Source organism: Sceloporus occidentalis, unplaced genomic scaffold, assembly GCF_023333645.1.
Source record: "Sceloporus occidentalis isolate IW3139 unplaced genomic scaffold, rSceOcc1.0.p SCAF_3, whole genome shotgun sequence".
In the NCBI taxonomy this organism is placed as follows: domain Eukaryota; kingdom Metazoa; phylum Chordata; class Lepidosauria; order Squamata; family Phrynosomatidae; genus Sceloporus; species Sceloporus occidentalis.
In genome coordinates this window covers 7,327,612-7,350,747 of record NW_028316983.1, presented here as the reverse complement: position 1 = coordinate 7,350,747, position 23,136 = coordinate 7,327,612, and the positions used below count along the sequence as shown (strand labels likewise).

Sequence of the window (23,136 nt, the reverse complement as noted above, 5' to 3'; positions counted from 1 at the left end):
CTCAGGAAAAGCATAGGTTAGCATGGAATAGGATTTTAGGCATCACTGGGGTGATACGTACCAGAATGTGGACTCCCTCCAGGAATCCAAATGGAATATGATGCTGATGGCATGAGGCTCAGCCATGGAATGACTGGCCAGGAGTCAAGAGTCAGGAGCCAGGAGCCAGGAGCCAGGTCAGGGTTCAAGGGGACAGAGCTTCCCCCTGAAATCCAGACTGGCCCAGTGAACAGGCAAATCTGATGATATTTATAGGCAAAATCTTGCTTCTGGCAAAGGTGCTTGATGGTGAGAACAAAGGTGTTTAATTACTTTCTTTTCACCTGGATGTCCCTGTCTGATTGTCTTAGTGGTCTTAAGCTGCTCGGACAACAGACTCAAGGAGGGGGCGAGAGCCTCAGGCAAGGCAAACATTTGCTCTTCCTGGTCCTATGATAATCCTCTTGCGACTCCCTAGATATGATGTGGGTGCCCCTCAGGGGTGTGTGTACATGTCCTCATGCCTTGCTGGCAATGGTGGACAGGCTACTAGAGTTCATCTAGGGGTCATTAAGGGCTATCATTTATACCAAAATTTATATGGAGCAGCATGGGTAACAGCCATCCAGCCTCTGCTTGAAGACCTCCAAGGAAGGAGACTCCACTACACTCCAAGGGCTGTGTTCCACTGTCGAACGGCCCTTACTGTCAGGAAGTTCCTCCTAATGTTGAGGTGGAATCTCTTTTCCTGCAATTTGCATCCATTGCTCCGGGTCCCAGTCTCTGGAGCAGCAGAAAACAAGCTTGCTCCCTCCTCAATATGAAATCCCTTCAAATATTTAAACAGGGCTATCATATCACCTCTTAACCTTCTCTTCTCCAGGCTAAACATCCCCAGCTCCCTAAGTCGTTCCTTGTAGGGCATGGTTTCCAGACCTTTCACCATTTTAGTTACTCTCCTTTGGACACGCTCCAGTTTCTCAATGTCCTTTTTTAATTGTGGTGCCCAGAACTGGATACAATATTCCAGGTGGGGCCTGACCAAAGCAGAATACAGTGGCACTATGACTTCCTTTGATCTAGACACTATACTTTTATTGATGCAGCCTAAAATTGCATTGGCCTTGTTAGCTGCCACATCGCACTGTTGACTCATGTTCAACTTGTGCTCTACTTGGACTCCTACATCCCTTTCACATGTAGTCTGCTTAAGCCAGGTGTCCCCCAACCTATATCTATGCATTTCATTTTTCCGCCCTAAGTGCAGTACCTTACATTTCTCCGTGTTGAATTTCGTTAGCTATGGCCCAGTTTTCTAGTCTGTTCAGGTCATTTTGAATCTTGATCTTGTCCTCTGGGGTATTAGCTACTCCCCCTAATTTGGTGTCATCTGCAAATTTGATAAGTATGCCTCCAGTATGCTACACAGGAAAGTAGCACATTTGTGGAAAATCTAATTTCCTGTGTAGTTTTTCTGAATTGGGGTATATGGGTATAAAAGCAGGGGATAAATAACGTTGCAAATATTTCCATTTTAAAAATGAACATAAGCCTGGTATATGCATATGTCTTATTCACAATAACAGAAAAGAGATTGCCAGAATCCACCATTTTAATCCATTTTAATGCAAGATATTGCCAAAACTCACCATTTTAATCCATTTTAATGCAAGACATGGATACGTGTCAGTATGCAGCCCTCATAACTTAAAAGATAAAAGAGAGGAAAAAATAAAAAAAAAACCAACTGATCAGTCTCAACTAGAGTGGATATGTTGAATTTGTAATTCAGCAGTGAGTCAACAGATTGTTAACTGAGTTCAAGTGGACGTTGCCTTATGAGGACCCTATGAATGAGAGACCTCCAAGTCACTCTATTCTCAACAGCCCTGCTCAGGTATTGCAAATTCAGGGCCATGGCTTCTTTGCATCTGGAATTCAGCCTTCCCCTTTTCCTAATTCCCCCCACCTTACCAAGCATTATTATCTTTTCTAGTGAGTCCTGTCTCATGATGAGGCCAAGGTACATTGGTCTCTTGGTATCTCCTGGGTTTGTTTCCTGGACCCTCCTGTTGATATCAAGTCCCATACTATATGGTGGGGTAGTGACATAATGTCCTTTATATTAAATGGCAAAGTCAAGATTTACTTTTTGGACTTTATATATTTTTAAAAATATTTTCAAGCCATGGATGGTGGAGTCCATGGATAAAGAATCCATGCATACAGAAGGCCAACTATACGCCAGTCACAGTTTTTAAAATATTGAAGGACGTGAAATTAAAAAACAAACAGTACACCACTAAAAGCCAGTTGCACTGCAGTCAGTTTCTTAAAGTCTGATGTAATATGTAGGTATATATTTATTTATTTGATATCTATCCTAGCATTCCTTGTACAGCATCCAAGGCTACCCACAGCATTCAGAAAACAGGGTCCAGTTAAAACAATTCTTTATGCAAAATTTTAAAAACAGACCTTCTAAAATATTTTTAAAGGTACCGGTATCACTCGCCTCCCAGGATCAGTCTTATTGTCCCACTTTTTTCAGCTGCTTAAAAAAAATGGCCTGGTTTTGCTTTTGCCCTACTTTCCCCTCTTATTTTACCCCTTACTCTTTCTTTACTGGTATTGCAGTTGCTGCAAACTGAGTCCAAAGTACAAAAGTAGTATGCACTCAGAAAACACATCAGTGGGGAAAGAAGAGAAATATACAGAATCTTTCCCTTCCCAGGAGCCTCAGACATAAGCAAACTGCTGCACCTTTTCCTAGCATATGTTTGCTTCCGCATTAATAACTTTTGGCATCATAACCACAAGCATGTGTCCTGGTTTTCATCTGTGAAATTCAGGAGAATATGCTGACTCTCTCACACAAGGGACTTTGGAAATGTGGACAACCCACTACTTCCCTGCCACATTCAGTACTGTAAATATGGAATAACAAAGACCATGAGTAAAACTAGAAATGTTGACAGTATAACCTCCCCTGTCTTTGATTCAATGAAGGTTCTACTGCATTAAGTCAGATTTACTCCCAAATAAGAGAGTGTAGGACTGCAAGCTAAGTATTTATTTTCAATGCAGGATTTTGCAAATGAGATAATTTCCAGCCTGCGTTGTTGTTTAATATTAGGGTAGCTGTGCTGAACCATTCATTTCTTGCAATCAAGAACCAGAAAATGACGGCAAGATCTTAAAGCAAAGGATGGAAGGGTAGATTGGAAGGAACATCATGACAGTGTAGTAACAGGATGACTCAACTACTAAGGGAGCAGCTGTACATATTTCTAAAGGGGGAGCAGCCTTTGTCTGCATTTAACGTTCCACACATTTAAGCAATGAGGAAATGCTTTCACGTTTGTTTTCAGTAGAGGTTGAGTCTCCCTTGCCTGAAATGCTTGGCACCAGAAGTGCTTTAGATTTTGAAACGTTTTGAATTTTGGAATATTTGTGTAATGAGATAGCTTAGAGATGGGACTAGGGTTGCCATAAGTCAGGACCTCCAAACCGGGACAAATATAGGACAAATGTAGGACAAATGATCAAATGTAGGACACATTTTTTTTAAAATGGAGGGCACGCAAAACAATTGATTATTTTTGAAAAATATTTCATATAAATGCATGTTTCTTAGGCATGATCAAAATGGAGGACATTTGGCATTATTCCTAGACAGATGGCAGAAATGTGCTTCCCTTTCTGGCCAAAAACCAGAAGAGGAGGAAGAGTGGAAGAAGCAGAGGAGGAGGAGGAAGAGGGGAAAAGGAGGAGGAGGAAGAAGAGGAAGTAGAGAGGAAGAAAAAGGGGAGGAACAGGGGAAGGATGAGGTGGAGAAGAAGAGGTGGAGAAGAAGAGGAGGGAGAAGATGAAGAAAAGGAGGAGGAGGAGAGGAGAAGAAGAGGAGGAGGAAGAAGAGGAGGAGGAGGAGGAGAGTAAGAAGAAGAAGATGAAGAAGAAGGGAGGAGGAGAGGAGGAAGAAGAAGAGGAGGAGGAAGAAGATGAAGAAGCGGGGAGGAGGAGAGGAGAGGAGGAAAAAGAAGAGGAGGAGGAGGAGAGTAAGAAGAAGAGGAGGAAGAAGAGGAAGAAGAAGAGGAAGGAGAGGAGGAGGAGAGGAGGGCGGAGGAGGGGGCAAGGCAGTGGAAAAGGGCTTCACCGAGGCGAGACCCTTTTCCTCCGTCAGGCCGCTTCCCTGGCCGGCGGAGGAGGCACCAAGGCAGGGGAAAAGGGCCTCGCTGAGGCGAAGCCCTTTTCCCCTGCCTGGCCGCCTCCCTGGCCGGCGGAGGAGGCGCCAAGGCAGGGGAAAAGGGCCTCGCTGAGGCGAAGCCCTTTTCCTCCGTCAGGCCGCCTCCGTCCCCAGCGGAGGAGGCCAAGCAGGGAACGAGCCTCGCTGAGGTGAGGCTCCTTTCCCTGCCTGGCGTCCATCGTGGGGGGGGGGGGAATCCCGGGGGCGGGGCCAAACTGGGGCGGGACCGTGCAGACCCGCCCCAAACCGGGAAAGTCCCGCCCCCCGGCGGGATATGGCAACCCTAGATGGGACCCAAGTCTAAACATGAAATTCCTTTATGTTTTGTATATACTTTTTACATATAACCTGAAGGTAATTTTGTACACAGGATTTTTGATAATTTTGTGCATAAAGCAAAGTTTGTGTACACTGAACTGTCAGAAAGTAAAGGTGCCACCATCTCAGACTCCCATATGGACAGTTTTGGATTTTGGAATATTTCAGAATTCTGGATAAGGGATAAGCCTGTAGAGCAATAACAGTAGCAATAGCACTTCTAAGCGGTTTGCAATGTATAAGCTAATTGCCCCCAACAAGCTGGGTACTCATTTTAGCATCCTATGGAAGGATGCAAGGTTGAGTGGACCCTGAAGCCCTGCCTGGGACTGAGCTCACAACCTTACGGCTGTGAATAGCTACAGTACCAGCATTTAACTGTTGAACCATAGGCCTCTTTCAGATACCTTTGATCATTATATTATTATTATTTATTATTACCTGTACCAAGACTGAAGCACTTCACTCTTGGGGGGGACTGTACCAGTTCAGGCTGATTGTGAATGCAGCTTTGAATCCTGGTTTTGGGGGAAAGGTGTTGTGTTGTGTTGTGTGTAGTGTGGTGCTCATGACAATGATAGAATTTTTTCATATTTTTATATTAAAAATCCCCTGTATATTACTATAATTTATGGAGATTTTCTTCAGTAAAGGTAAATATGGCCCTACTCTTCCTTTTTTATTTTTTTCTATTAACAACCCTGTGAGGTTAACAACCCTGTGAGGTAGGCCAAACTGAAAGAGAAAGGGAGGGTGACTGACTGTCCCAAAGAAAGTATTTGATCTGAAAGGGGAATGTCAGTGGGAGTGGGTATTATGTCCAGTAGGTACTGGGCATGATGGAGCTGTGCCTGCTTCTGCTTCTTTTCTTATGAGGCCAAGGCAGTGGCAGGTGGAATGGGGGAAGGGTTTTTCATCTGCTTATAGGCCTAGCCATGATGGAGCTGTGCATGCCTCTTCTTCTCTCCTTCTGAGGCCAGGGCAGTGGCAGTTGAGATGTAGGGGGAACCTTTCATATGCTTTCCAAGCAGGAGCATTGGCACTTGGAATGGAGCTGTGCCTATCTCTTCTTCTCTCCCTCCAAGGCCAAGGCAGTGCAGCTGTGCCTATCTCTGCTTCTGTTCTCTGAGGCCAGGGGCAGTGGCAGTTAGGATGGAGGGAGGGCCCTTTATCTGCTTCTGGGCCTAGACATGATGTAGCTTTGCCTGATGCCCCCCCTCTCTCTTGGCCACAGCAGTGGCATCTGGGATGGAGGGGGGCCTTTCATCTGCTCCTGGGCCTTGGCATGATGGAGCTGTGCCTGCCTCTTCTCTTCTCCCTCTGCTGCTGGTAGCAGTGGCTTGATCATTGCTTAAGTTAATTAATACACAGACCATTCCTGCACCAAGCCGTTTTCATTTTATGTGAGCTGTTCCATTCAGCATTTAAAGGGCAACCAGATTATACTGCAGATCACAACAGCAGCCAAAGGTTTAGGTTAATCACTCTTTCAGGGCAGAATTCTTGTTATAGTTTTGCTGTGAGTGACCTTACTTCCTTCACTTGCTCCCCTCTCCCCTCAGGTTTTGCAGTGAGACCATTTTCAGCAACTTGGCTATTAATTATTAATGTCAAGGAATCAGATTGGCTCTTTGCCTGGGACCACATTAGGCATAAGGCTTGAGAAGTTGACTTGAAGCAGAAAAAATAGAGACTAGGAAAGGTGGAGGGAATTCATGAAAGGCCTCTTGACTGGATGGTTTCTGTCTCTGGTTTCTCTGGGACTATTAAAACCCAGCACTGAGTACTTGGAACTGGGGTAGGAGCCAGGACATGCTGGATATTGGAATTGTGACAGAGGGGTTTGGTAGATAGGATGCAAATCTTTGCATATTACATTTTGGCATTCAAGAAAGAATAATTTCAGAAGTTTTCTCCTTGCTGAGTGAGATTAGAAGAGTTAGGGGTGAGACATTTGTTCATTATTATTTTACATTTTGTGGGATTTTAAAAATAAACTTAGTGAAAAAACATTTTTTGTGCAGAATACCTTTTTTCTGTGCAAAAATATTGTTGTATTACCTCAGACCCAGTGTGTGTGTGTGTGTGTGTGTGTGTGTGCAAATAAAGTTCTCATTAAAATGAAATACGAACAGTTTCAGAGTGGTTGACCATTTTCTGACATAGGTGTTAAGTACTGTATTGTTTAAAACATTGAATACCGAGGTCAGGCTTGTCCATGCGATAGTCTTTCCAATTTCTGTGTCTTGCTTGTTAGAAGCTGGACAGTAAAGAAAGGAAAAGAAAAAGAATCAACTAATTTGAAATGTAATGCTAGAGAATACAGTAGTAGTCCTGTGGATGTAACAGGCTGCTAAAAAGGCACAGAAATGGATTGTAGAGCAAAATCAAACCTGAACTCTATAGAAGCCAAAATGTCTAAACTGAGGCTATTCTACTTTGGAAATACCACAAGAAGGCATGACTCATAGAAAAAGACAATGCTGAGTAAAGTAGGAAGATATCGGAAAAGAGGAAGGACGCATTACGGATGTATCGACTCAAGGTTCCACGATGTTGAGTTTGCAAGACCTGAGCAGGGCTGTTGTTAACAGGTGGCTTGGAGGTCTCTCATTCATAGGGTCGTTGTAAATCAAAGTTGACTTGCTGCCAGTTAATACCAATTACTTGAAACCCTACTGGTTGGTTCAAGGCTCTTTGCAGACTGAACAGACAGAGCAGCGCTATCAGCAGTACAGTTCCACCTTGACATAATTTTTGACTTTATTTGCCTGCCCAGTAATTAAATGAAGGTTTTCTTTCCCAGTCCTGCAGAGATGCTGATGTCAGTTTCTCTTTCCTTGTGTTCTGATAGAAAGGGATGAAGATCTTTGTAGGAGAATCCCTAGGCTGGTCCCCTAGAAAGGACCAGTCTAGGAAGCTGCAGTGTTGTTCCTGTTTGCGTCTCTGATTTGTTGTTTGTTGTTTTGTGCCTTCAAGTTAATTCCGACTTATGGCAACCCTAATGGGTTTTCATGGCAAGATTTGGCATCATGGGGTTTTCTTGGCAATATTTGTTCAGAGGAGGTTTACCATTGCCTTCCTCTGAGGCTGAGAGGACGTGACTTGCCTAAGACCCAGTGGGTTTCATGGCTGAGCTGGGAATCGAATCTTGGCACACAGAGTTGTAGTCCAGCACTCAAACTACAGTAGTCCCTCCGTTTTCATGGGAATCCATTCCGGACACACACACACCACAGAAATGGAAAATCGCTGGTATTCAGCCCCACTGGTTTGAATGGCGGCACATGCCCCATTTTGTCCCCCTCCATTTGCTGCCTATGAATGGGCGAGGGACATGTTTTCGAAGTCCACAGAAACGGAGGGGCGACTGTACTTTTCACTTCTACTAGAGACTCCTCAAAGTTTTCTTTTCGATCCTCTTTCTACATTAACTTATTAAAAGACTAGTATGATGCCCTTTATTGTGGGATTTTAGGATGCCATTAAAGTAAAATAATACAGTCGCCCCTCCGTTCTCACTGTCTTAAGATCTGTGGGCTTGAATATTCACGGAAAGGAGACCTCCCTTAATGTCAATGGGGCACCTCCCACATGGTGCCCCCCCCCACATTCACGGGCATGTGCCCCATTCAAACCTATAGTGCTTGAATATCGGCAAGTCTCCGTTTTTGCGGAGGAGGGTGTCTGGAACGGATCCCATGCAAAAACAGAGGGCCAACTGTATGCACTATATATATTTTCCCCCTAGATTTAAATAATAAAATAAATTTAAACAGGATAAAAACACATTAAATGAGTTGGTGATGCAAAACAGCCTGAAAGGTTAAAACTGTTAAAAATCAAGTAGGCATACATACATTTAAAAGGCAAATTAAATAGAAAAAGTGTTAATAAAAAGACATGTTAAATATACATGCATACATTAGGGTTACCAGGGTGAAAAAATGGGAGACAGTTCCTGTACTTTTAATAATTGTGTGTAAGAATTTCCTCATGTGTTGCCTGTTACCTGGTTGCATGACAGACAACACCTGCTGCAGTTCCCTTTTCTGCACAACCATTAAAGGAGCAAAAGATGTCTCCAGTTTTCAATCTGGCAAGGCTAATGCATATACATATTGTCTTGGCTGGCTGTTCATTTTCCCTCTTGTTCTCTAAAATTTATTTCTGAGAGGAATGGTTTGCCATAATACACTGGAGAGAATATAGTCAGTGTGGTGCAGTGATCTGAGCATTAGACTAGAGATCAAGGTATGATCAAGGTATGGAGATCAAGGTATGAATCCATACTCAGCCCTTGAAACCCACATTTATGCCCCGTAGAGGAGTCTTCACTGTAGTTTTTGTATGTGAAAAAAGCCCAAAACTGCAACAAAACACTGGTTTTTTAAGGGGTTGGGTGACTAATGGGGGCCACAGGGCTGCAAAAGTGGGGTCCAGCTATGGAGACTCCCAAGGTGACCTTGGCCAAGTTACACTCTCTTAGCTTCAGAGAATGGCAAAGGCAAAACTCCTCTGAGCAAATTTTGCTAAATAAACCCTATCATAGATTCGCCCTAGGATTGCCATAAGTCAGAAATGACTTGAAATTACACAGCAGCAACAGACTTCAAAAACAGAATTGCTTGTATAATTGCTAAATTGAATAATGGGTCAGCTGAATGCAAAAATGTGAATTGCAGAAAATGTAATTTACAGTTATGTATTGTAGCAGAGGCCCAGCATGCTATGGAGTATGAGTATTGGACAAGGATTCTGGTTCAAATCCACACTTAGGGAATGGAAAGCCAGTAGGCAACCTTGGACAAGTCACACTCTCTCACCCTCAGCAGAAGGCCATGGCAAACCCCTTCTGAACAAATCCTGCCAAGAAATTTGGCTTTAGGGTCAGCATAAATTGGAAATAACTTGAAGGTACACAACAGCACAATTCAAGGATACCTAATCCAGGGACTGTGCATAATGTAGCACTCACATTTGCTGCTCTTGGCAGTTCTTGGACCAAGTCTGGTATGGAGATGGGCAGGTGATGGCTAGGGATGGGTGAGAATTCTGTTTCAGTTAATATTTTAATAAGAAATTACCAAAAATTCACAAATGTTTCAGTATTTTGGGGAGGAATAGAATTTGAGGTTTTAAAAATTCAAATGTGGGAGAAACCATCAAGACTCAGGACTTTGAGTACTTCCATGTTAGATGCCTGACTCTGAATCTCTGTCCTGAATTTTGTTTGTTTCTGTGTTGGTGTTATTAATTGCTGTGAAGTTGACTTTGACTTATGAGGACCTATGAATGACAGAGGTCCAAGTCACCCTGTTATTAACACCCCTGCTTAGGTATTGCAAACTCAGTACCACAGCTTTCTTGCATCTGTCCACCTGTAATGGGGTCTTCTGTTCCTACTGCATTCTACCTTAGCAAGCGTTATTCTCTTTTCTAGTAAGCTGTGCCTTCTCATGATATGTCCAGCCTCAGTTTAGTCATCTTGGCTTGTAGGGAGAGTTAAGTCTTGATTTGCTCTAGGACCCATTGATTTGTCTTTTTAGCAGTCCATGGTGTCCATAGAACTCTTCTACAACCTCACATTTAAAATGTGTTTATTTTCTTCTTGTCACTTTTCTGCTCTGCCCAGATTTTCCAATTATACATAGAAATTAGAAATATGATAGCATGGACAATCCTGACTTTGGTATTCAATGACTGGTGTTATATACAAGCGTAAGTTCCCTATGGAAGAGGTTGGTCATTTTTGTCTTATGAAGAACATCTGCATTCATCTCAGAGTTGTACAGGTGGAGCTGTGCATGCTACACTATGGTTCACAAAGATGTTCATGGGTGCACTTGTGGGTGTGCATTTGCATACACATTCAGTTGTGTATTTGGGTGTGCATTCAGTTGTGCCACGTTGCCTTGCAACACAAGTGTCTCATGGCTCAATCAGGCAATCAGGGCATAACTCCACATATAGGGACTTAACATATTCAACCCCAATGTAGTGCTCTGTGGACGCTGTTAGTGCTGCTTGTTCTTTCTGAGAAATTAACATTTCCGTGGAGGTTAAGATACAGTGATGCCCTTCATCCTTCTGGGAATAGCTAGGTTTATGGAATTTGCCCAGTACATATGTGCAATAATTTCATTTCAGGCTGTTGTTTTTTCCCCAAGAAAAAACTTTTACAAATTTCTTCATATTTGAGATGTAAAGAACATGAGGTTTAATACAGGTTGAACACATCTAATTTGGAAATCTGCAATCCGAAAACTTCCAATATCTGAAGTATTTTGCTGCCAGCTGCCTTCAAGGTAGTGGCTGTGGCACTCCTGCTTGTTCATGTCTCAGATCCTCAGACTTTCTCCAACCTCACTTCTCATCCATGATACAATTAATGAATGAACAAGACATGAGACTAGAGAGAGATGAATGAGCAGAAGTACCGCAGCTGCTGCCTTGAAGGCGGAAGTAGGTGGCAAAAAGACATGAGGCTGGACAGAGTCTGAGGATCTGTGAAATGACAGAAACCCAAGAATGGTCCTTGGCATAAATCCATTCCTCCTACCATTTCACCGATCCTTGCATATATCTCAAGCCTTGAGTCTTCCTTATGTGAAATTTCGAATTCCAAAACATTCCAAAATCCAAAATTGTCCACATAGGTGACTGAGATAGTGACACTTTTACTTTCTGAAGGTTCGGTGTACACAAACTTTGTTTCATACACAAAATTATTAAAAAATATGTGTAAAATTACCTAGCATATAATGTGTATACAAAACATAAATGAATTTCATTTTTAGACTTGGATCACATCTCCAAGATATCTCATATGTTGTGTACAGTATATGCAAATATTCCAAACTCCGAAATTCCAACTCCAAAATGCTTCTATTCCCAATCATTTTGGAGAAGGGATACCCAACTGGTATAAATGAGTGTATGAGTGTGGGAGGAAAAAAAAGAATGAAATCGGATAATTTTTTAGAGAAGGCTGTTACCAGGAGCACTTTGGTGTGTCTTTCTCTTGTGTGCTTCTTGTGACATTTAACAGAAAAGGCAGATGAACACTATTACAAGTGCTGTAAATCAAATCCCATTTATTGAACACGACTCAAGAAAAGCCAGGCAGCTTGAAACCAAAGACCTATTTAATCCAGTTTCCCATTTTCCTCTCATGCCTTATTTTTCTCAGCTCCCTGCTTTCTTCAGTTATGAATTAAATTTCTGTTTTCCTCTGTGACCAATGGGGTGCCTATTGGAAGCTCACAACTCAAAAAGCAGTATAACCATCTTCCTACAATACTCCAAAAACTAGTATTCAGAGGCAAGTTGCCTCTCTGTTCCTGGCCCGATCCTGCCATGAGTGTTTTGGCCTGCATTATCTAAACTAAACTGTTTGACCCATGCGGACAACCCCAAGCCATCTCAGAGGATCAGCCCTGAATCCAGACTGCTCCTCTGCAGGCCACTTTTTGGGTGCTTCTCCCCTTTGTTTATATCCCACCTTTTTCCCAGATTGAGACTCAAAAGTGGCTGACAAGTGGTTTTTTTTAAAATGTTAAAATCCACAAAATACAAAAGTTAAAAAACAATTAAACAATCTGAAAAAATAAAACCACATTACAACATACAGTGGACCCTTGGTATCTGCTGGGGTTTGGTTCCAGGACCCACTCCCCTTGGATACTAAAATCCGTGGCTGCTCAAGTCCCCCAATCCTCAACTGACATGTTCAGCTCTTGCAGATTTATGGCCGTGGCTTCTCTGATTGAATCTATCCATCTGGTATGTGGTCTTCTGCTCTCCTATTGCCCCCAACTTTCCCAAGCATTATAAACTTTTCTAGTGAGTTCTTTTGTCTCATCATATGGCTCAAAATACAACTTCAGTTTACTCTCCTTTGCATCTAGGGAGAGTTGAGGCCTGATTTGCTCTAGGATCCATTTATTTATCTTTCTAGAAGTCCATGGTATTGTCAGAACTCTTCTCCAGCACCGTATCTCAAATGCATTGATTTTTTCTCCTGTATCAGCTTTCTTCACTGCCCAGGTTTCACAACCATGCATAGAAATGAGAAATACGATGGCATGGACAATCCTAACTTTAAGATTTAATGATAATATCTATCCTGCACTTATGCTGTGTAGGGCTTTAAAAGGGATAACCAGTGCTTTAAATTGTGCCCAGAAATGGACTGGTAGCCAGTGGAGCTGTTTCAACAAGGCAGTTGTGTGATCCCTGTAGCCAGCACCCATTAATCTCGCTGCAGCTCTTTGGACTAGTTTAATTTCCTAACACTCTTCAAATGCAGCCCCATATAGAGTGCATTACAGTAATCCAACCAGGATGTAACTAAGGCATGTGTCACCATGGCCAGATCCAACATCTCAAGTAAGCTTCTCACTGATACCCTGGCTCAACACTCGGACTGCTAATTGACCACCCAGCTTCTCATTTCCCTCAAATGAAATACAACAGTCCTGTATTTTCAGTATAACCAGTCAGCAGCTTGTGAATCACTCCCCAAAGATGCTCTGATTCAGAAGTACCTAATAGAGAACAGCAGCCAAGTCAGGAAAGAGGAGGTGGGCTGAGAGATGTTTCAGGAGTTACAAGGCCAGCTGGTAACTTTCAGGCTAGATTTTACTCAGCAGTTAGTTGCATGTGGCTAGTGCTTACTGTGGGAAGAAAATGAGAAATAAACCACCTTTTGATTGTTTCCACTTGCTCAGCATCTCAAACTTACATGAAAGTGCTCAAGACTTCAACCTAAGCCCAAACATCAACATTGGTCAAAACTGTTTAATAAACATGTGTTCTAGAGCACATGATGGCGATGATGTACAAATCCAAAGTCCTTTTTCAAAAGATACCCAAAGCAGTTGATAGATCACATCCAAAAACTTGCTATACTCTCCCTTTAGACAACATACCAAATTTGTGGCTCTGTGACCAAGTTTATGGTTTTAAATAGCCTGACAGAGGTGATATGATAGCCCTGTTTAAATATTTGAAGGGATATCATATTGAGAATGGAGCAAGCTTGTTTTCTGCTGCTCCAGAGAATAGGACCTGAAACAATGGATGCAAGCTACAGGAAAAGAGATTCCACCTCAACATTAGAAGGAACTTCATGATGGTAAGATCTGTGGTGGAGTCTCCTTCTTTGAAGGTCTTTAAACAGAGTCTGGATGGCCATCTGTTGGGGGTGCTTTTATTGTGAGTTCCTGCATGGCAGGGGGTTGGACTGGATGGCCCTTGTGGCCTCTTCCAACTCTATGATTCTATGACAGACAAAGCAATAACAATAGCAAGTACATTTCTATACCACTTATCAATGCACTTAAGCACTCCTTGGTTTACAAAGCGTAAGCAAATTGCCCCCAACAAGCTCGGTACTTGGGAACCGACCTCGGAAGGATGCCAAGCTGAGTCGACCCTGAGCCCCTGGCTGGTATTGAACTCACAACCTTGTGGTTTGTGGGTAAGTAGCTGCAGTACAGGCATTTAACCACTGCGCCACTAGGGCTCATTATAGTATTTATAGTGTTGTTGTTGTTGTTGTTGTTGTTGTGTGCACCTTCAAGTCATTTCAGACTTACGACAACCCTAATGGAAACCTATCACAGGATTTTCTTGCCAAGATTTGTTCAGAGCAGGTTTGATATTGCCTTCCCCTGAGGCTGAGAGTATGTGGCTTGCCCAAGGTTACCCAGTGAGTTCCATGGCTGAGCAGGTAATCAGTCCAAGGCTCAAACCACTACATCAGGCTGGCTCAGTTGTGTTTTGTAGTGCCAGCAAAAGTACCTGGTTTTGAATGGTTTGGAATAGTCCTTAGTTAATCTTTAAGCTAATGTATGTAGACCTCAGAGTTGGAGACTTTGTGCCTATCGTGTCTTAGGGAGGCCATGGTTCCTAGGACCCCTAGATATGCCTGATTCTATAGTGGCTGTTCAGAATAGCTTCCCATTAACAAGGAAAATTAGAAAGTTATCACTTAGATCCCCTCATTAAAATTCACTCCTTCACCCATTCTGATATCTTACAGTGAAAAAGAGAGAAGAAACCATGAGGCAAGGACTCATCTCGGGGTTTTCCGAGAACCCAGGCAATCCTTTTTAGCAACAGAGGGGATAATACAAAGCAATAACAATAAACATGAAATAAAAAGATTGATGGCGGTACATGCAAAACGGATTCTTAGTCAGCTAAAAGTTGAACATGGGTGAACCCAGTGATGCAGCAGCTAAAAAAGGCAATATGATTTTTGGCTGCATCAATGGGAGTATAGCGTCTAGATCGAGGGAAGTAATAGTGCCACTCTATTCTGTTTTGGTCATATCTCACCTGGAATATTGTGTCTAGTTCTGGGCAGCACAAATTCAAAATGTTGACTAGCTGGAGCATAACAGACTCCCTGGCCGAGCTGACACAACTGGTCTCGGAACTGGTGTTGGAGTCTCCTAGGCTTCTTGTTCTGGAGGATCTCAACATCCCTTTCGAGGCCAGTCAAGGTCCAACAGGTGCAGCTCGGGAGTTCATGGCTACCATGACTGCCATGGGCCTGTCCCAATTGGTTTCAGGGCCCACGCATTGCGCTGGTAATACTCTCGACGTTGTCTTTAATACGGACACAGATACTCCGTGGGCAGAGATCTTTAATGTCTCTACCCTATCATGGACGGGCCATTTCCTGGTCGACGCTCGAATCAAGGCTTCTACCTTAAGCCCCCCCCTCCCGGGGGTGGAGGACCTATCAGGATGGTCCACCCTCGAAGGCTGATGGAACCCAAAAGGTTCCAAGAAGCCCTAGAGGGTTATATGGTTGGAACTGACGGTGACTCTGTTGATGCCCTCACTAACACCTGGGATAGAGATCTTTCCAGGGCTATACACAGTATCGCTCCCAAGCGTCCTTTCCGGCCTGCTTCCAATAAGCAACCCTGGTACACGGAAGACCTCAGGGAAAGGAAGCGGGCCATGCAACGACTAGAGCGCAACTGGCGAAGACATCAGCACTTAGCCGACAAGGTCTCTTTTGAAGGCTTACGGAGTGGCAATAAGTGCAGCTAAACATTCGTTTTATGCTTCACGTATTGCGTCCACGGAGTCGCATCCGGCAGAGCTGTTCAGGGTAGTGAGGGAGCTAACACAACTGCCCCCGCTCCCTGAACCCTATTTTAGAACCATCTAAAGCCTGCTGTGACGAATTTAACAACTTCTTCGCTGATAAAATCTCTCGGCTAAGGGCTGATCTCGACGCCAGTATTTCTTCAGATCCTATAAGAGAGGTTTCCAGATCTTCCGTGGACTCCATTAGACTGGATCATTTTGAGTTTGTGAGTACCGAGGAAGTGGACAAGATTCTTCGAAGTGTTAGGAAGACAACACGCTCTCTCGATCCCTGTCCTTCATGGCTGGCGGTCCAGGGGGGAATGGCGGTAACCTCTATGTTACGCCGTATAATTAATTCATCCTTCAGGGAGGGGCATTTTCCATCGAGCTTAAAATCAGCAGTAGTAAAACCTCTGCTAAAGCCTTCCCTGGACCCCTGATTCGGAATAATTATCGGCCAGTTTCGCTGCTGCCTTTTTTGGGGAAGGTGATCGAGAGAGCAGTTGCTTTCCAGCTTCAAGGGATCTTGGAAGAAACAGATTTTCTAGACCCATTTCAAACTGGCTTCTGGGCGGGCTATGGAGTTGAGACTGCCATGGTTGCCTTAGTCGATGATCTCCGTCTGGGCATGGACAGGGGAGGCGTGTCCCTGTTAGTGCTTTTGGACTTCTCAGCAGCTTTCGATACCATTGACCATGGTATCCTTCTGGAACGCCTGAGGGAGTTAGGTATCGGGGGCACTGCGCTCCAGTGGTTCCGTTCCTACCTCTCGGGTAGATTCCAGATGGTGCAGCTGGGGAACGTCTGCTCCGATAAGAGGGCGCTTACATCTGGTGTCCCCCAATGAGCTATTCTGTCCCCCATGCTATTTAACATTTACATGAAACCACTGGGAGAGATCATCCGGAGACACGGGGCACGGTGTTTTCAGTACGCTGATGACACCCAAATATGCTTCTCTGTGTCCCCGACTGATGCAGTAACTAGGGATGGCATCTCTCCTCTAAATGCCTGCTTGGAGTCGGTAATGGGCTGGATGAGGAAAAACAAACTCAGCTTGAATCCAGAGAAAATGGAAGTACTGGTAATAGGCTCCCCCGGTCTGGGTGGTGAAATTTGTCCACCTGTCCTGAATGGGGTCACGCTCCCCCTGAAGGACTCAGTTCGCAGTTTGGGGGTGCTTTTGGACTCGTCGCTCCAGCTGACTTCTCAGGTGGATGCGACGGTCAGAAGCACCTGTTACCAGCTTCGGCTGATACACCACCTGCGACCCTACCTAGGCCGGGAGGACCTTGAAACAGTGGTACATGCTCTGGTAACCTCTCGGTTGGATTTCTGTAATGCGCTCTACATGGGGCAACCTTTGTACCAAACCTGGAAGCTTCAGCTAGTGCAGAATATGGCAGCTAGGTTGGTCTCTGGATGTCCTAGGGCCGACCATATAACACCGATTCTGCATGATCTCCATTGGCTGCCTGTTCGCTTCCGGGCACAATACAAGGTGTTGGTTATAACCTATGAAGCCCTAAATGGCTTGGGCCCAGGGTACTTGGAGGACCGCCTCTCCCCATATAGTCCGCCCCGCACACTCAGGTCGTCTGGGAAGAATCTGTTGAGGATCCCGATAACGAGATATGTATCAACCTCACAAAGGGCCTTTTCTATCTTGGCCCCTGGGATCTGGAACACCCTTCCTGAGGAACTCCGCTCCGCCACCTCCCTGGATCTCTTTAAAAAGAGACTCAAGACCTTCCTGTTTCGGCAAGCCTTCCCCGATGTTCCTTGATGATATATGACTCCCCCCTATATGTACAGCATTATCGAGCACATTTAGCTGGCCTGGATTTGATGTATGATTTTAATCTGTATTTTGAAATGTTTTTATTGAAGTTTTATTTATGTATTGCAATTTTTATCCTGTATTTTGTATTTGATATTGCAATTTTTACCTGTATACCACTATGATCAACACGGAATAGCGGTTTATAAATAAAACTTATTATTATTATTATTATTATTATTATTATTATTATTATTATTATGTCCAGAGGAGGGTGACCAAAATGATGAAGGCCCTGAAAACCATGTCCTATGGAGGTCTACATAGGGAGATGGATATGTTTAGCCTGGGGAAGAGAAGGTTAAGAGGTGACATGATAGCCCTGTTTAAGTATTTGAAATGATATTATGCTGAAGATTGAGCAAACTTGTTTTCTGCTGCTCCCGAGACTAGGACACAGAGCAATTGATTCAAACTACAAGAAAAGAGAGTCCAGCTGAATGTTAGAAAGAACCTCCTGACAGTAAGAGCTGTTTGTCGGTGGAAGACACTGCCTTGGAGTGTGGTGGACTCTTTTTCTTTGGAGGTTTTTAAACAGAGGCTGTATGGTCATCTTCAGGGGTAAATCATAGAATCATAGAGTTGGAAGGCCATCCGGTCCAACCCCCTGCCATGCAGGAATACCAGTCAAAGCACCCCTGACAGATGGCCACCCAGCCTCTGTTGAAAAACCTCTAAAGAAGGAGACTCCACCAGTCTTCAAGGGAGTGTATTCCAGTGTCAAACAGCTTTTATTGTCAGGATGTTCCTCCTAACGTTTAGGTGGAATCTTTTTTCCTCTAGGTTGCATCCATTGTTCCAGATCCTATTCTCTAGAGCAGCAGAAAACAAGCCTGCTCCATCCTCAATATGACACCGCTTCAAATACTTAATATCATATCACCTCTTAACTTTCTCTTCTCCAGGCTAAACATACCGAGCTCTCTAAGTCTCCACATAAGGCATGGTTTCCAGATCCTTCACCATTTTGGTCCCCCTCTTCTGGACACACTCCAGCTTCTCAACATCCTTTTTGAATTGTGGAACTCAGAACCGGACACAGTATCCCAGGCCCTTAATATTTCTTCCAACTCTTATGATTCTATGTTTCACTCATATTCAGGCCTTTGCTGAATAGTTCTCCGGCCATCAGAAGGAAAATCTAATTGCTGACCTCTGACTTCACCACAGTTTATTGAATTGTTTTTAAGTATGTTTTATGTTTTAAATTCCACATTGTTTAATTGTATTTTAAGGGGGTGGGTGGGTTGAGGGTTGGGACTGTATATTTTAGCCTTGTAAGCTGCCCTGATTGCATTTTGTAGAGAGGCGGGATATAAATAAATTTATCATCATCATCATCATCATCATCATCATCATCATCATCATTAATCAGTGTAAAGGGACACCCTAACTGTGCTTTAGGAACAAAGTAGCTACAAGTTGGAGGTGCAGTTCTGCAATATGTATCCCCAAAGCCTTTTTTTCTGGGTCTAACTGTGGTATGAAAGCCACATAGTAATCTCCTTGGACTATATCTCCCAGTCTTCTGTAGGCATCATAGGTAGTGGTCAAACATTTCATGCATCCTGGGAGCTATAGTCTCCAAAATGTTAGCTTTGCCACGTTCTGTTGCCACGTTGCTCAATCTATGTGTCTGACCCTGTCCCCTTCATTTTCAGCCATGGCAGATTCTTATTCCTACCGAGTTGGAAAGAAGGTCGGTGGATCCAGCAAGACCAGCATGGACAAGGAAAGCAGCAAGGTGGAGATGAAGCTAAATCCAGCATACGAGCAGTCAAGGCTTGGTAAGCAAGCACATCACCTTTTAAAAGATTTGTCTGCTTTTCAGTCGTGGCAAACTTTGCCTGGTGCTGTCCAGGGGACCTTTCACACTATACTGTTATAGCACTGTGAATCCACTTTAACTGCTGTGATAATATCTTGTGGAATTCCATCCCGTGGGATTTGCCATTCAGGAAAGTAACATTCCAAAGCTTTGTCTTAATTGTTCTCTTGTTCTTGAGGGAGAGCTGGATGGAAAAGACACTGCAGAATGCTAGAAAATAAAAGGCATACAGTGGAGCCTTGTTATCCACTGGGGTATGGTTCTAGGATCTCTCTGGATACCAAAGTCCATGGATGCTCAAGTCCCATTATATACAATGGCTTAGTAAAATGGTGTCCCTTTATAAAATGGCAGAATGGGGTGGGCTGTTATCAGTACGCTGATGACACCCAAATATATTTCTCCATGTCTGTCATCAGCAACAATGACAGATGGCATTTCTTCCCTCAATCAGTGTCTTGAGGCAGTAATGGACTGGATGAGGGAAAACAAGCTCAAACTGAATCCAGACAAAACAGAGGTACTTATAGTAGGGGCTCCTAAGCCAGGCATCTGGTTGCAACCTCCAGTCCTAGAGGGGTTCACGCTCTCCTCAAAGGACTGTGTTCACAGTCTGGGTGTACTTCTTGACCTGTTGCTTCATATGAGAAATAAGGTGAATGTGATGGTCAAGAATGCCTGTTATCAGCTTCGGCTGAAACGCCAGTTGTGTCCTTTCCTGGAACCAGGGGACCTTGAAACTGTAGTACATTCACTGGTAACCTCAAGACTTGATTTTTGCAATTCACTCTACATGGGGCTACCCTTGTGCCTAGTTCGAAAACTGCAATTGGTACAGAATATGGTGGCCAGGTTGATCGTTGGATCATCAAGGAGCGATCATATAACACCAATATTAAAGTCACTCCACTGGCTACCTATTAGTTTTCAGGCACAGTACAAGGTGTTGGTTATTACATTTAAAGCCCTACATGGCTTGGGCCCAACTTATTTAAAGGATCACCTACTTCCATACAATCCGCCCTGTGCTCTCAGGTCCTCCGGGAGGAACTTACTGCAGCCTATAAAGACCAGATTGACTGCAACCTCCCAGAGGGCTTTTTCTGCAAACGCTCCCAGCCTGTGGAATGGCCTGCCAGATGAGGTCGGTCAAATCACCAATCTAGATAGCTTCAAGAAAGCTGTTAAGACGGACCTCTTCCGGCAGGCCTTCCCAGAATAAATTACTCCGTCATGTAGCGACCCCCCACATATATCTGATGATTTTGCCCACCATTATTGTTTTAATTGTTCATGTAATTTTAACCTTAAATTATTTGATTCTTTTTTAAGGAGGGGGGGCATTTTGTATATATGGTGTATTCTTTTAACATTGTAAGCCGCTTTGATTGTTTTCACAAAAAGCAGGGTAGTAATAAAAAGTTTTATTATTATTTTATTAAAATCAAGGTTTGCTTTTTGTAATTTACATTTTTTAAAAATATTCTCCGTGGATGCTTGACTCCATGAATAAAAAAATCAGTGGATGTGGAGTGGGGAAAACTGTATGTTAAGCTGTGTTATGGCAAAGGCTTTTTTATTTGTTTGCAGTCAGCCTTCCTTATCCACGAATTATTTTATCCAAAGATTCAAGCACTCACGGATTGGAAATATTCAAAAAAAATTATAAATTCCAAATAGCAAACCTTAATTTTCCATGTTATATAAGAAATACCATTTTGCTATGCCATTATATTTAATGGGACTTTACCATCCACAGATTTTTGTTATCCACCGGGGGGGGGGGGGGGCTTGTTCCTGGAACCAAATCCCACCAGATAATAAGGACCCACTGTATTTATTTTTTATGTATCAGTCTTAATTTCCAGTTGCAAACACAACACTCTTCTTTCTTTGCAGCATTGATAACATTCACAGCGGGCTCAGAAAAGTTGTTTTTGTGACAACTAAACAACAAAGAGTTATTTTACTTTTCTTGGTGAAAAGTAAATATTAAGTACCTTTATTGACATAGCTATGCCTTAATAGTCAATTAAATGTAGCCATTTTCATAACTTTTGAGAAAGGGCAAAAGTTTCTCTTTAAAAATGTAATAAATTGCTAATTATAACAGCTGATTAGATGAGTGCTTGTTTATTTATTTAAATATTTCTATACCTCCCTGTATCTAACGATGGCAGATCTTTAGACCTCAGATTTACAATCAGCCCTCTGCATTTGTGGCTTTGACTTTTGCAGATTTTATTATTTACGGGTTTGAGTAATATCTTCTCTCTAGGAATCTCTATGTCCTCAAGGGCGACTCTGCTGGATGTTGACCATAGTGTTGTGATGGAGGACCCAGAGATTCTTAGAGAAAACATTTCTCTAGGCACTTGTAGGTCCTCCAGGTAAATTCTGTGGTAGATTTCTAGAGGATGTTGACCATAGAGCTGCACTGGTGGACCTAGAAATTCCTAGAGGTGTTCTCTCAGGTATTTTCCCACTTTCACGGGGATCCTGCACCCCTAACCCAGCAAATGTGGAGGGCCCAATGTAACTCAATTACTGGTTCATGATGGCTGGGAGATTCCAGGAGTTATCCAAAACAAGTTATATGTTTTATTTATGTACACCACCTCGATCCTTTGGGAGAGGTGGGATAAAAATAATTTTTTATTATTATATTATTATTATTTATTAAAAGTAACTTTTCTGAGTTGTGATTCTTGAGTGTAAAGAGGAGAAAGATGAGGTTTGCATCTTGTGTGAAAACATATGTACCCAATGTCATCATTTTCCTGAGCTTTTCCCTCCCTTTTACTACTTTTAATTGATAAAAATATTATTCAATACAATGGACCCTCGGTATCTGCTGGGATTTGGTTCTAGGACCCCCCTTGGATACCAAAATCTGTGGATGCTTAAGTTCCACTATATACAGTGGCATGGTAAGATGGTGTTTCTTATATAAAATGGCAAAGTCAAGGTTTTTGTCTTTTGGAATTTGTATATTTTAAAAATATTTTCAAACTGTGGTTGCTTGAATCTGTGAATAAAAAATCCATGGATGCAGAGGGCTGACTGTATTATAAATGGAATATAGAGGTCAATGCTGAGTCTTCCTTTTTGCCAGCTCTGTTGATTGCAGAATGGAAAGGGGATTTAAATCAATGGGCATGCAAGGAGATGTCAGGTTTGACAGATATGTTGATTTCACCAACCTTACCATCTCCCTCTCCTCATTTCTCTTGGCAGGAAATGCAACCAATGATAAAACTGAAGGCAAACGGAAAGGGAGACCCAAGGCAGACAGCCAGGGCCTGAAAGATATTCCAGTAAGATTTTTTTTAAAATGTGCTTCATCTGTTATGTTAATTGGGGGGGCGGTGGGGGGGGGTAGAGAAGGGATGGAACAGGAAATTGACGTTTTGGTCAATTTCAGTGTCAGAAGCTGCCTTATACTGGATTAGATCCTATTTCTGTGTCATGGGTGAGCAACTGGGGAAGGCTAAGGGGTGCATTAGCCCCCCTGGAAACTTTGGAAGGCACCGTCCCCCCTGACACATGCTCCCACGAAAACTTTGTTCCCAGAATGCCCCCAAATTCCATGGCCCTAGAGGACATGGAGTTCTTTTCAACATGTTCTTTCCAGGACTATTTTAGGCCTTTTAAAAAACAAGATTTTAAAACAAGATTTGTAAAAACAAGGCAAAAGTGAACAGAAGTCAACAATTCTCAGACAACAACACCCAGAATCCCCTCTGCCACTAGCCCTGTTGGCTGGGGAATTCAGGGAGTTGTCCAAAAAAAAGAAATTTCCATGCCATG

The 23,136-nt window shown here is 43.1% G+C and overlaps 1 protein-coding gene across 3 annotated transcripts in view; it reads left to right on the top strand.

Annotated features, from left to right (window-relative positions):
* ZNF512B (zinc finger protein 512B) overlaps window positions 1-23,136 on the top strand; it is a 96,175-nt gene that overhangs the window by 14,265 nt on the left and 58,774 nt on the right. For 2 of the 3 annotated variants that reach the window (XM_089513563.1, XM_089513566.1), the window contains exons 2-3: window positions 19,160-19,285; window positions 22,564-22,643. In XM_089513563.1, coding sequence (XP_089369689.1) covers window positions 19,162-19,285; window positions 22,564-22,643 — 204 coding nt within the window. In that variant the 5' untranslated portion in view covers window positions 19,160-19,161. Of the gene's footprint in view, window positions 1-18,632; window positions 18,688-19,159; window positions 19,286-22,563; window positions 22,644-23,136 lie in introns of those variants that run through there. The other variant, XM_089513565.1, reaches the window with a different exon arrangement.